Raw genomic sequence first — 14,593 nt, forward strand, 5'->3', positions numbered from 1 at the left:
CAGCGATTGAATCAGATAACTTCTGCATGCAAAGCAAGGACCACTTAGCTCTGGTTTTACCCCTAAGTGTTGGCTTAAGACTGCCTTTCTTGGTCAAGGCTGTCTTCCCATTCCCTTTGGTTCAGGGACCAAGTGCTTGACACTGAAGATCATAATCTCTCTGTGTTTATAATGCACCTGCTTATCTTTTTAAGAGTGCTGTGGGCATTAATGATATGGTGCATACAAAGGACTCTGAACTGAAAACACTGAGTGGAATCCTAATTGATGTCGGTCCTCTAACAGAAAGCATCGGTTGGTGAAATGGAAAGGCAGATAATGTTTGGTTATTCTTCCTCTGCCCTGCAACCCCCTCCCTCCCTCCAGAATCTGCTCTGGAGGATTGGGAGACCCTTTTGAACAGATAAGATATGTGCATGCATTTGAAGGCTGCAAGAAGGAAATTAAATTGCCCAAAATTATCGCCCTCCCTGTTCTGTTGACAGATGCCTTCTTTCAGTGGAGTGACATCAATTGTATTCCATCCTCTGACAAGAGCATTATAAAATATCAGAGATATTTAAAAATCATCTGGCTTAAGGCCAATATAAACAACAACAAAATGATAGCGTCCCTTGTTTTTTTTCCTGAATTGTATTTTTCTTTCTCTGTCTCTTACATAGTAGCTGCTTTAAAATTGCTTTGCAAGGCTTATTTGTTTTATTTCTCATTGGTCCTTAAAAAGTCTATATATTTGCATAGTTATAAATATTTATCATTTTGTAATTCTGGGCCTCGATGGCCGCAGCTATGATTGATCCTGTTCGGCATGCCCTGATTAGACCTTTTCAAAGTGTGGAAGCTTCTGTAGTAGGATAGCTCTCTTGGGGTGGTCCTCTGCTGAAATTTATGAACTGTGCTGAGACTAGCTTCAATTCCCTTGACGGTCCACTTCTTTTTTGTGAATTTGACAGTCCTCTTAACCTGGAAAATCGTCTTGCTCTGTGATAAGGCAGGTGGAGGGGAGGATAATTCTAATACTGAATGTTTTCCCAATCCTTTTAGTTGGATTGTTGCTCTGCTTTCCAACCTTGACAGCTTCTCTAGACAGACTGTAGTTCAAAAATGCACATTGGTTTGCTGTAAGTTGTATATTTATTTAAAACATTTATACATTGTCTTTTCGTAAAAAAAAGTTTGAGGTGCCAAGTCAGACCATAACATTTGCAATAACATTTAAAATACTAAAAACAGCAGTAAACACACAGAGAGACAGACACCATTACAGTATACTGTATCATCAACATACTTTCACTTGAACTGTGGTTCTGTTGTAGCATTATCACATTAAGGGGAATGGCCTCAGCTTAGTGGTAGAGCATATGCTCTGCATATATAAAGTCCAAGGTTCAATCCCAGCTTTAAGAGCTAGTGCCAGTCAAAATAGTACAGTTTTGGGGTAGATGGACTATTGGTCTGACCGTGTAAGGCATTTAACTGCCAAATAAATATTGTGTGTTACCAGGTGTAGAACGTTTGGGGATTTGATATGTCTTATAGAAGTTGTTGGAAGTTTGCCACCACTCCCTTTCTAACGTAGCATTATACACCTTAAAGTTGTTAAGCCTGAACATTTTATGTTTATGGAGCCTGACAAAAGTGATTCAGACTAAGATTAATGTTAATTATATTTTTGTTGACCTTAGACAGTAATCAAATGTCTTTCAAATTTCATCTGCTTTGGATAAGAACAGGTTTTTTATTTCATAGATAGATACTGGGCTTGTTTTGGCAGCACTCATACTAAAATTGAATGATACAGAGAAGATTATTAGCATGGCCCCTGCACAAGGACAAACGGCAAAATTCCATATTTTTTTATGCTGGCCTGTGACAATTTTTCATATAAGATATATATAATCTCCAGTTGTGTGGAGATACTTTCAGTTCAGTTAAAATAAATGAATAATGCCTATCACACTATTTTGTCGAGCCAGAAATATTATATTGATCAGACACAATGAACTGTTTTCTCTTTCTAGGGTCCTCCAGGTGCGTTAGCGCTTCAAGATTCCTTTAAAGGTCCATTTTACCAGGTATGGGCAATTATTTTACATGGGACGTTATGGAAGATATATGTGCTTGCACAACTTCTAATTTCATGTATCATTTGACAACTTTCCCCAAGATTTTAAATATTTGCTAAATGTCTGGGTTACATAATGGGTTGTTTAGAAAGCCATCATCTGGGAGGGAGGAAAGCAAGCATACAATTGGACATTCTCAACCTTTCTAGTTACAGGTCAAGGGTATATTCTGCAAGAATCTCCTTCATGGTTACAGATTAATTTTTCGTGTATTTTCCCATCCTACCAGCTGACCCCAAATGCACAGCCCTTCGTTTTTGCCCATTGTGAAACATGTTGGTAACATTCTTGCAGAGTTCCTGGGGATTTTGTTTTACACATTCCCAAATTGGGGAAAAAGTAAGAGAGGTTGGGTACTTAGTAATTGAGGGGAGGGGGCATGTTCATACCATGTAGACACATCCCATCAAAGACTTCCCTCTAGTGTGTATGGTAAACATTAGTTGAGGAATCAGAGGTAGAAAATCTAAAGCACTCCTCTGTGGACACTCTTGCACCAATGTGCCCATGGAAAAATTGGATCTGGGTTATCAGTTGCACAAGATGACAGCCCTGCGTTTTATATATAGCCTTGATATATAGAGCCAGTGTGGTGTAGTGGTTAAGAGCGGTAGACTCGTAATCTGGTGAACCGGGTTCAATTCCCCGCTCCTCCACATGCAGCTGCTGGGTGACCTTGGGCTAGTCACACTTCTTTGAAGTCTCTCAGCCTCACTCACCTCACAGAGTGTTTGTTGTGGGGGAGGAAGGGAAAGGAGAATGTTAGCCGCTTTGAGACTCCTTTGGGTAGTGATAAAGCAGGATATCAAATCCGAACACTTCTACTCTTCTTCTCTTCAAACTATTGGATCCAGTAAATTCAGTGCCACTACAAAATGCATTTCCCTAAATTCTAAGCTTGCCTACTCAGAAGCAGGCCCATTCAGATCAATGGGACTTAACTCCTAAGAAAGTTCACATGAGATTGCAGCCTTCAGTATACATATTTATTGTGCTGTAGCATTTACTGTCTAGAACCCCACTGGGTTTGAGTAATTTGAAATGCTGCTTTCTGCATATGTCTCCTAATCCATTCTCTGGTATGGAGCAACTAATTACATTGAGATATTCTCCCACCCCAAATAGTTTGTTTCTTGTAATCTTTCTTGGTGTACTTGGCATCAGTTTTAGTAGCCATCTAATTTCACATTATTTAAGATTAACTTTGTGGCAGGTGACATGAGCCACAGTGGAGGTCCTCAGGGTTTGATATACATCTGTCTGCAAGATTCATGTTTCTCACTACCATGAGGCTCTACAAATTCTTAAGTCATCTCATGTTACCCAATTAATATCTTCTGGCCAAACATGGGCCAGCTGTTTTGCCTTCAAGAAATTAATCATCTTTTAAATCCTCTTACAGTGCATCAGCAAACTCCTCATTTCTGCTGCCCAGGGCAAAGCATTTAATGACTTATTTCCAAGCAAGCAACTTGCTTGAAAAGGAGTGCTAAGTTTAGTATTTGGGATGATGGAAGATGACTCACCAATCTAAACCTCAGATTTAGATACTTAGACTCTCTGGAACCAGAGATTCAACTCACAGCAGGGCTGATCCTGCAAGCCTGGTAATGAATTTTCAGAGCAGTATATCACATTAGCAGTATTTAGGAGAACAAATTGTCCTTTCTGGATGTTAAGGAACTATTAAAATGAGTGATTGGTCTTCATATGTTTGACATAAACATCACCATTCTCTTGAAATTATGTTATGTGGCCAATAAATTTCCCATCATTGAGCCTAAGAATAAATTAATTCCTATGTGTACAATGCATATTACTATTATTTACTCACCCTTCCCCCTAGGGTCCCAATTTAAAACAACTTACAAACACAGAAATAGGATGGGTCCTAAAAATGTACATCTCAAGTGTCAAAAGCCAAGATAAAGAGGTGTATGTGTAATGTATTTAAATCTCTGTATGGTAAAGAGATTCATGCAATATTCAAACAATGTTCAGATTTCTATAAGTGTACATGATTGGTTGGCAGATCTGTTCCGTTGATTTTAGCAAGTTTTCCAAGATCCAACAAAAAACTTGCAATTACTAAGCTAAGATTCATTCTTATATAGCTGCATGGCTAAATGGGCTCCTGTTCTCCACTACAATTTGCTGAATGTATCCCTGTATTCCAAAGCTGAATGTATTCCTAGTCACAGAAAGGGAACTCTAAAGGTTCCCACCTACATCATAACTAGGTATCTGCAAATGCTTTGTTCCATTCTCTCTCCTGACAACCACCATCGTAAAAATCAGACAGTTAGGAAAGATAATATTCATCAAACCCTGGCCGATGCACCCAAAATACTTCTATGGTACTGCCTCCAAAATTTTCATACCTCCCATACAAAAGTATGTGCAATCCTGAGATGTACTGTGTAGAACTGCATGTGTGTGTGCTCCCTGAGTTAAGGAAGCTGTCTCACATTGAATAGAGGCACAAATTCCTGATTTGTGAAGCAGTCTAAAATAAAGCTGCATTCATAGGCCTCGGCTCAAGACTTGCCATCTCTGAATGCTGATGTTAACATGACCTGACATTCCTGCTAGGTGGTTTGGAATCCAGCTTTCCATTCTCTTTTCTTCCAAAGCACCTTTCCAATCCTACCCTCTTTGCTAGTTTAGCAGGAAGGAACCAACTTCATACTTCTCAGATTCTTTCTTCCCCCTTCCACCCTCCCCCACATTTTGAAACTTCCAGCTTGCTTCAACAGAGCACGCTCAGAATTCAGAAGTTCATTTGAATAAATGGAAGTCAAAGCTTTGATTAGGATTTTAATGTTTCACTTTAAATTGGGCTTTATTGACATTTGCTTACCACAAAAGTGTCTTTATAAACCCTCCGAGAAAGGAGCAGATGCTAAAGATTTATGGCAAGGTTAGGGAACCTGCAGTCCTGCGCCAAATTTGGCCCAGCATGGGTCCAAATTTGGCCTGCAAGCCTGTTTTACCAAAACCTCACCCACCTGATATCATATGCACGACAGACAGAGACATGGTTGGATTAGCTGCATGAATTGAGGTCCTTGTGGGAAATGTAATTGTGCTGCTGGTCCCTACAGAGAAAGCAGGGTTGAACTCACCCCACTTCAGGTGGTAAGTCTTAAGGGGTAGCATTGTTTATGTGGCATTCACTCCTATCCACTTCCCAATCTTGAATACTCTGGATGGACTTGTGCAGGTAGACTCTGGTTGCAGTGAACAAACTGTGTACCTCTGTTATTGCCAATTCACGTAGTCAACTTGGCATGCTGTGTGAATTAGCCCTTGACTTTCCCCTTTAGCTCTCCTGCAGGAATTTTTGCCTATAACCAGCTGTTTTATCATTTGAAGGTCACATCTTTACCATTAGAGAGCCCATTGTTACTTTGAATAGATTCACATTTAACAGTTTCTTTCGTGTATGCAAAGTCATTTGTGTGATTTATATGGAGTTCTTGAACTGGAACATTTCCATTAGAATAAATTTCCAATATTTAAAATTTATATACATTCTGAAAACGTTGTTTTGTTCCATTTCCCTGTTTTGTCATTCTGATGTATTTTCCCTCTCAATTGTGCTTTTAATGAGCAAATAAAATGCACATACTGTTCTGAAAAGTACACTTATATGCAATGCTGCGTGTTGAGGTTACAATGAAGAGCTTGGAAATGCTTGGTATCATTAAGAGACAGTGATTTTGCTTAAGGATTCCTAGTCTGTTAATTTTAAAATGAACCAAAGAACCAAAGCTCAGAGGCGATACATCCAAATGCTCATGTGAGGAATGATCCAACTATCAAGGCTAGACTTAAAGCTATTTTCACAAAAGTGGGGAATGAGGAAACAAGAGCCACTCATTCGGTCTCCACTATTTCTACTCTAATGCCTGAAGCAGGACTCCAGGACTGCCACAAGAAAGATCTATCCAGTCTCCCTACAGCTCAAATAGGGGACTTGGAGCAGGTTGCCCAAGGTTGGTTTTAATTTAATCTGGGCACATATCTGAAGAAGCTTTTTTCCAAAGATACACAACTGGTGTCATCATACTTGTTAAGATAAACTGAAAGCATTTTCTTAACTGCACAGACTATGGACCAAGTTCCAAAAGCGAGGGCATGTTCTCATTGGCTGACCCAAGAATTTCCTTGGCCTAGATGTTGGTCAAAGTCTGAGGCTGTAGTGTTTACTTTCTGGAAGAGCTGCAAAGCTCTCCTCTATAGACCGATGGAAACTCTGCAATTTCTGAATCACAGAATCATAGAGTTGGAAGGGACCATGAGGGTCATCTCATCCACCCCCCTGCAATGCAGGAATTTTTGCCCAGTGTGAGGCTCGAACACACAACCCTGACATTAAGAGTCTCATGTTCTACTGAATGAGCTATTAGGCTAAGTTCAAGACGTATATACTTTCTGAAAGAGCTGGGATACTTTCCTCTTTAGACCCGACAGAAAGTGTGTGGTTTCTGATTCACTTTTACTGCATATGTTTCTAATTTATTTAATATTTTTATATTATTCCCCCTCCTCCCCATGAACCTGAAGGTGTCTGCATGTCTGGGTGTGTATTACTAAGGGCTTCACTCACCTACCTGCTCACCCCTTTGGTAACTCCCCTTCCCCCACATCTGACCTAATCCCCCGCCCTTAACAATATTGTTTTCTTTTTATTACAAGAGTTACCAAGAAAAAATGGGCTTGAAAGGAGCGAAAGGTGAAAAGGTATGTAATTCGCCACTCAGGGATTTAGGGGTGTCATGGTTTGTTTGTCTGCATGTGTTGGCTGGGAAGTAAGCATGGCTTGCGCTCACTAACAGTCCAGGCATAACTAAATGTTGTCATACTGTCCAAGTATACTCTATAATCCTCATGTGTAGTTTGTGCATAGACAGAAATGTGTCCTCTGAATGTTTTCCCTGATGCATTAGGTTACAATATTTTGTTCTGTACTCTATTACTTTTCCTGATGCCAGCTCAATGCTTGTATGTGCCTTGACGGTTAGCTCTTATGTTCCTGTGCCGATTGTTGTGGGTTACACATTCGGGCGTTTCATGTAATATAGTCCATGTAAATATTAAGAAGGCTTATACTCTTGTCATAGGGAGAGCCTTCAGAGAAAGGAGAAAAGGGCGATCCAGTAAGTACAGCTAAAACCTGTCACTGTGGTTTCTTTCTAGTATTTATTCTTGGTTTGCTTCATACAGTCGGTGTATTTGCAGAAGTCTGCATAATAAAGTATGAACGTAAAAATATCACAGATCTCATGTCGCTGCTGCTCTGTTGCCTACATGTCAACGTGAATCATTTTCAGGAGCCTTCCCCAACTGGTACCTTCAAGGTGTTGTCAAACTACAACTCCCATAGGTCCCAACCAGCATGGTTAGTGGTCAGGGATAACAGGAATTGTCTGAAACATCTGGAGGGCACCAGTTTGGGGAAGGCTGATTTACACGTAGCAAGGGGCAGTGACTTTTGCCTCTCTAGATGCTGCTGAACTATGTCTCCTATTGGTTTGAGCTGTCATGGGCTGCATGGCACCAGGGGATGGGCAGGGATGCCAAGTTCTATCAGAGGAGGGGGAGCCCCCCCCCCGCCCCCCGCCCCGGATTCGAGGTGTGGGGAGTTCAGGCAGTGGCAGGGAAGAAGGTTCTGCACCTTTGCTGCTGGACTTCCCAGCAAGGGAAGAGGATTTGGCTGAGTCAGTCTCTACATGTCTCCAGAGAATGAGATTTCCAGGGTAGCTCAGTTGGAGATGGGGGGGGGGGATGTTTGGAGGGTAGGACTCAGGTCCTGTCACCAAGGACTTGGTGTTGTCTGCGATAGCAGGAACATTTTTCATTCATACATATATAGTTAGAAGTTTAACATACCATTCTCAAAAACATTTTTGTAGGGTGCATCAGGGGAACCTGGCCCTTCTGGACCCATTGGAAGTCCAGGACCACAGGTACGTAGGTTATATTTAGTATACAAAATACCACGTTGAAGCTCGAGAGCCAGTGTGGTGTAGTGGTTAAGAGCGGTAGTCTCGTAATCTGGGGATCTGGGTTCGCGTCTCCGCTCCTCCACATGCGGCTGCTGGGTGACCTTGGGCCAGTCACACTTCTTTGAAGTCTCTCAGCCCCACTCACCTCACAGAGTGTTTGTTGTGGGGGAGGAAGGGAAAGGAGATTGTGAGCCGCTTTGAGACTCCTTAAAGGGAGTGAAAGGCGGGATATCAAATCCAAACTCCTCCTCCTCCTCCTCCTCTGTGTTGCCCTTCTTCTGATTTTTAATCCTTTATTTAATACCATTAATTTTTTAAAAACAGTCTTCTGAGCTATGTACTTGCACAAAATGCCAAAAATATGCACAATATTATGGGTTTTTCTCACAAGTTCCGCTGACACCTTAAAATAGTTGAATGCTGTCCAGATCCTGTGTTATTTCTTTGTCCTGTACAGTGCCAAATAAACAGTTAACTTGAATGTTAAATAGTCACAGCAACTGTGTTCCGATCCAATGACCCCTCTCAGTTGTCCTTTACCAACCAAATTTTGATATGCTGCTACTGCTCCCTGAAACTGATAAAGAAATCATATTATTTCACTTTATTTATGTCTGAATGTATATGGCAACCTTCAGTTTGCAAAAATGCATAAAGCAGCTAACGAATAAAAGACCACAAATAAATCCCAAATACGTTTTTTAAAAAACCCCAGTAAAAACAGCTCTTCATTGGAAACAGTAAAGTCAATTCAAACTAAAATGTACAGGTGTTTTTCTCATGTTTGAAGAGCAGAACAGAGTAAATAATAAAGAACAGCAGCTTCAACATTTCTATTCATATGTAAATGTCAATCATTTGAAAGTGCTATAAAAGTCTGAAAGTTTCACTTCCCAAAGAAAAGTAAAAAATAAATAAATGCTCATTTTCAAGTTTTTTTAAAATGGAATGAATTCATTTTTTTTTCCTGTGAATTCACATGTAATATTTGGCATGATTGCAAAAAAAAATAAAAAATGGTCTTTCTCATTTGCTATGAAATATACCTCAGGCACATAAAAGAGAGAGAGATGCACTTCCTCCTTGAATAAAATTAATTCATACAGCCAAAAGGCTTTGCAATTCTATGCTTTTATTCATAAAAATTCATTCTAGAGCTGTCTCTTCTATAGCGAATTTTAAAGCTAATGGTGTAGAGCTCTATTTAAAATGCCCCATTTGTTTAGATGGATTCTAGTTTATTTCATTTCCCCCCCTCCCCTAACACTTAAGGAAACTGAAAGAGAGCAAGAACAGATAATGAAACTCACAGCTGGAATGTCGAAGGCAATGTAGTTTAGGCAAAACTGGGCAGGGTTTTTTTATTATTTTTGTAGCATTTTAATAATGTCACCCTTTTTTTGATTACATCCTTTGAGTGTATAAAACCGACTGGGATTTTTCGTGCTTTGAGAGACGACAGACAGATAGAAGAAACTGAGCCCAAGTAAATAATATCACAGGATTTTTAAGGAACCCCAAAGTATCAGTAGTGGTCATGGGGCCGAGCAGCATAGGACAACATTGCTTACTTGGCTTCCCAATGTGGATGCTGATACTGGTAACCAAGAGGGAGAAGGTGACAGGGAAACTGGTACAATGTGGGTGCAACAGTGGGAGCATCTGATTGGCTATGCCACTGAACCATGCCAACTCCCCACTGCCTCACCCCTCTCGGTTACTAGCAGTGACCTCCACATTGGGGAGCCAGGTAAGTAATGCCAACCCACTGACTGCTACTGGAGAGCATATTACCAGTCCTTTAACTGTACACCTAAACCATGAGGAACTAGACCCACCCACTCCAAAAAGGAAGAACTTTTCAGTCTTTGAGTTACAGGATTTTAAATGGGTGTGCTCTTTGCTGGTTTTGAACACCTTCAAATAAGGCTGTGCAAATGATGTGGCTGCTATATAGGAGGAAAACTTTGGTGAATCCCACCATCTACTTAAAAGTAACCCTCTTTTAACTGGCCAAGTGACATAAAAACTTACCACCTTGGTCTTTCTTTTTAATTAACTAGGGCTTAACGGGAGACCATGGAGTACCTGGAAGACCAGGGATTAAAGGAGAAAAGGTATGTTTTGGTGATACAGAATAATAATCATTCTCAAATTAGGTGAAAGATTCCTAGGACTAACCTTTTGAGTGTAGCTGCCCAGGCTTTGTTATGAGCAACATCATCCAGTAAAAATTATTGCTGCCTTCTCGTTACTGAACAGAATAGGGATTCACAGTTGAGGCCAATTTTCCTGTTACTGCAGACTCATATCTGTATATCTATTGAACAGATGCAAACAAAGCAGAAACATATCCCATTGTTTACTTCTGAGATCATTTACCAGTCTGCCCCAGAGCAGTGTATGTCATTAAAATAGGAAACAATACAATAGAAAAATAACAAATATAATGAAATAATTCAATACCTGCAGCACACAGGAGAAATTTAAAAAGCAGTACAGTATTCATCAATTCTCTAAAAAAAAAATGACTTTAACAAACTGACAATTATCCACCCCTCCTCCAAAAGCCTGCCAAAAGAGGTCAGTATCATGAAGATACTTAGGTGCTGCATTAGATGAGAAAGCTAAGGCTACTGTCAATATAGCTAGGAGGGTGCCATTTTTGAAGCAGTTAATTGTATTAGTAACATGAGTCCTGACAGCAGTTCAAGAAACGAAGATGTTACTAGTCATAATTCAAACCTCTAAGACAAAACATATTAATGAGACATTTCTAATTACTTTCTGTGACTTTACCATTGTTTCCATCTATATTACATAGGGGGACTCTGGTGGAATCATAGGCCCCCCAGGGCCTCCAGGTTCTAAAGGTGACACAGGACCTCCAGGATCAAGCCTTCTAGGAAAACCAGTAGGTATCATAGAGTTACGTGGCAGAAGGGACCGTGAGATCCTCAAAACCAACTCCTGTCCCAAGGCAGGGCCTTTCACATATGGGCACTTCAGATATAAACTCATATGTTAATTCAGAGTGAGCACACCACAAGCATTGTTCTTAAAGAAAGTGGCTGCTCTAAATTCTGCTGGGAATGTGAACATTTAGAGGAGAAACATGGCCCTCACACCATTCTTTCAAAGTTGCAAAACAGAAATAGTATGAGGTATAGGAAATAAAAAGAATTGTTCTTTTCATGGCTGTGATAAATCTGTGGAGGATAAGTCAACAACAACAACAACATTTAACACTTGTATATCATCTCCAAGAGGGGACATGGGTGGCGCTGTGGGTTACAACACAGAGCCTAAGACTTGCTGATCAGAAGGTTGGCAGTTCAAATCCCCACGACGGGGTGAGCTCCTGTTGCTCGGTCCCTGCTCCTGCCAACCTAGCAGTTCGAAAGCATGTCAAAGTACAAGTAGATAAATAGGTACTGCTCCGGCGGGAAGGTAAACGCTGCTCTGGTTCGCCAGAAGCGGCTTATTCATGCTGGCCACATGACCAGCTATGTCAGCCAATAAAGCGAGATGAGCACCGCAACCCCAGAGTCGGCCACAACTAGACCTAATGGTCAGGGGTCCCTTTACCTTTACCTTTATATAACATATCATGGTTCCTTCACACACATGCTTTTGTTCATAGTAGATTTTCTTTTCTTTTCTTTAAAAAATCAGGGACCAACAGGCATTCCTGGAGCAGTTGGTCCACGGGGCCCTAAGGTAGGGGAAACTGTTAGAATTCGTGTTTTTGCATTTCCTGAGTACTGAGTTCTTTTAAAGGTTCATAAACAATGGTTTGCTCCTTCACCAGGGTGAAAGAGGGCTGCCTGGAGTACAAGGGCCTCCTGGAGAGATGGGTCCAGCAGGAAATGGAACCCAAGGTCCTCCTGTAAGTACATCCCCTCCGCCAGCTTTTTGTGATGTTCATGCAAGGCTAATAATGCCCTATGTAAGTCACAATTACTGAGATGATACAACCTTGGTAGTGATCCTCCATTTAATATGTGATTTTTGATGCACCATTTCCTTTCCACTGTACAGAAACTGTGCATTTTCCGAAGGGATGAAGTTTGCAGGGTTTGTATCCAACAAAATCACATCATTTGTGCAGAGGGTTTCATTTGTACAACATAAATTCCCTTCGTTGTCCTCTCCTCTGTCCCTCCCCCCAATATTCTCTGGAGGGTTGGAGTTTTGGGGGGAAGAGGCGAGCGGGGTGGGGGTGAGAGTTCCATTTTGGAACTTGAAACCCTCACACAAATGGGACAATGCCATTTAATACATCCCCTCATAGTATTTCCAGGGTCACACTGCAGGGTATGTAGTGTTTTGTTTAGTTTTATACCTTCTGGGATATCTTAAACAAGCAGCTATATAAATGCCTTCCTAATCTTGGTTTTGGGAATGGAATTGGAAAGGAATGGAAAGAAAGGAGTTACACATTGCTACATCACAGAGCTGGTAGCATGGTCCCAGGCTTTCTTCAGAGTGTAACTGTACCTAGAAGCACAGTGACCTACTTTATGTTAGAGATTAAGGTACATTTGGAACATATTCTTATTTCTCAGCCGTTTGTTTGTTTACTTATTTACTTACAGTTGTATAGCACCTTTTTCTCCAAGGAGTGCAATGTGGTATACATAGTTCTCTTCTCTTCGTTTTATCCTAACAACAACACTGTGTGGTAGGTTAGGGTTAGACTGAGAGACAGTGACTGGCCCAAGGTTATCCAGTGAGCTTCATAGCTGAGTAGGCGTTTGAACCCTGTTTTATTGTTTTAAGGTATTTAATGTTTTCAAAAAAATATTCATTGCTGGTTTTGGATTTCAAATTGTATTGTAATCCACCATGGGACAACTTTTGTGTGAGAAGGCAGTGGGTATATGAAGGTCTTGAATACACACACACACACACAGTGGTACCTCGGGTTACATACGCTTCAGGTTACAGACTCTGCTAACCCAGGAATAGTACCTCGGGTTAAGAACTTTGCTTCAGGATGAGAACAGAAATCGTGGTCCGGCAGCACCAGAGGCCCCATTAGCTAAAGTGGAGTTTCAGGTTAAGAACAGTTTCAGGTTAAGAACGTACCTCCGGAACGAATTAAGTACTTAACCCGTGGTACCACTGTATATATATAAAAATATGAACCTAGAAGTTTACCCCTCCTCCATTAGCTCACTGTAGTCTATACAACTGACTGAATGATGAAACAACTGGATCTCATTCCACCTGCTGAAGCATCTGGCTTTCAGTGGCTAGGGTTAACATACCATTTGGAGGTTTGGTTTTAGCATATAAAGCCTTCCAATATTTTTATGCTTTTGGTAAAAAAATCATTCATCATTTTATAGGTTGTTGGTTGTAAAAACACAAATCAAAGGTTGTAAAAACACAAATCAAAACAAATGATCAATTTTTGCAATACATTTCCTACCATGAGAGGAATACAACTGTGGCATGCAGAGTCTTGTGACCAATACATGATAGCTGGGGAATGTTAATCTTCCTACGCACTTCACAGGGGACAATTTTTCCTGAGGATCATTGATATATCATTTCAGTCTCCCCCACACACTGGCCTTCGTGTTTCAACATTGACCCTGGCCTTTAATGTCGTAAACAGGGAAGATGGTCAAAATGTTAACTCCAGAGCATTTGATTTTACAAAAGGCCCGCAAGTGTTGTGTTTCCCATGCTGTATCATCTTGCTAGTCAAATGTCACCATATTTGTCAATAAAGAAGGATACATGTTATAATAACCATGGTCCTGAACTGTGCTCTTAATTACAGGGATGCATTGCATACTTTGTTTGATGAAGCCAGCTTAATAAAATTTTATTCTGTTCAAATTAGGAGCAGAGGGCATAACTCTTGGAATAAATTGAAATAAATTACTGTAAATTCACATTCAGGGTTTGAAGTGGGCATAAGCATTTTATTTAAAATATAAATAGGCTTAAAAAAATGTTCAGAAACTTTCAACATCTGCATTTCTTTAAAAGATAGTGCTGATTTCAGTTTTGTAAAATAAAATACAGTTGTCTTGTGGATCTCATAGCAACAATAAACTTTGTAGCAATATAACTGTGTAGGTATTTGTGGATTAATTTTACTGAATGGCCATCCAGTATATCCAGTCAAATATATGGGTCACTCTCATACTTTGCAAATTGCTAAGTTTGGGGGGGAGATGTGTTGGATATTTTCTAAACCAGGCATAGGCAAACTCGGCCCTCCAGATGTTTTGGGACAACTCCCATGATCCCTAGCTAACAGGACCAGTGGTCAGGGATGATTGGGAATTGTAGTCCCAAAGCATCTGGAGGGCCGAGTTTGCCTATGCCTGATCCTAAAGGATTGTTAAATCGCACCCCAGGTGACCCTCCTCTCACTGGATCAGCAAGCAGAGGTGTTCATAATGACTGTATATTTCCATTTGAAATTTCTACCTC

General features: G+C 40.5%; 1 protein-coding gene across 5 annotated transcripts in view; it reads left to right on the plus strand.

Moving 5' to 3' along the window:
- COL19A1 (collagen type XIX alpha 1 chain) overlaps positions 1-14,593 on the plus strand; it is a 188,984-nt gene that overhangs the window by 134,735 nt on the left and 39,656 nt on the right. For 4 of the 5 annotated variants that reach the window (XM_083497359.1, XM_083497360.1, XM_083497357.1 and 1 more), the window contains exons 18-25: positions 2,022-2,075; positions 6,828-6,872; positions 7,253-7,288; positions 8,045-8,098; positions 10,201-10,254; positions 10,962-11,051; positions 11,813-11,857; positions 11,949-12,026. In XM_083497359.1, the coding sequence (XP_083353485.1) occupies positions 2,022-2,075; positions 6,828-6,872; positions 7,253-7,288; positions 8,045-8,098; positions 10,201-10,254; positions 10,962-11,051; positions 11,813-11,857; positions 11,949-12,026 (456 nt within the window). The remainder of the gene's footprint in view (positions 1-2,021; positions 2,076-6,827; positions 6,873-7,252; positions 7,289-8,044; positions 8,099-10,200; positions 10,255-10,961; positions 11,052-11,812; positions 11,858-11,948; positions 12,027-14,593) is intronic. The other variant, XM_083497358.1, reaches the window with a different exon arrangement.

The sequence above is a fragment of the Podarcis liolepis genome (genome assembly GCF_965112155.1).
Source record: "Podarcis liolepis genome assembly, chromosome: 3".
Classification (NCBI taxonomy): domain Eukaryota; kingdom Metazoa; phylum Chordata; class Lepidosauria; order Squamata; family Lacertidae; genus Podarcis; species Podarcis liolepis.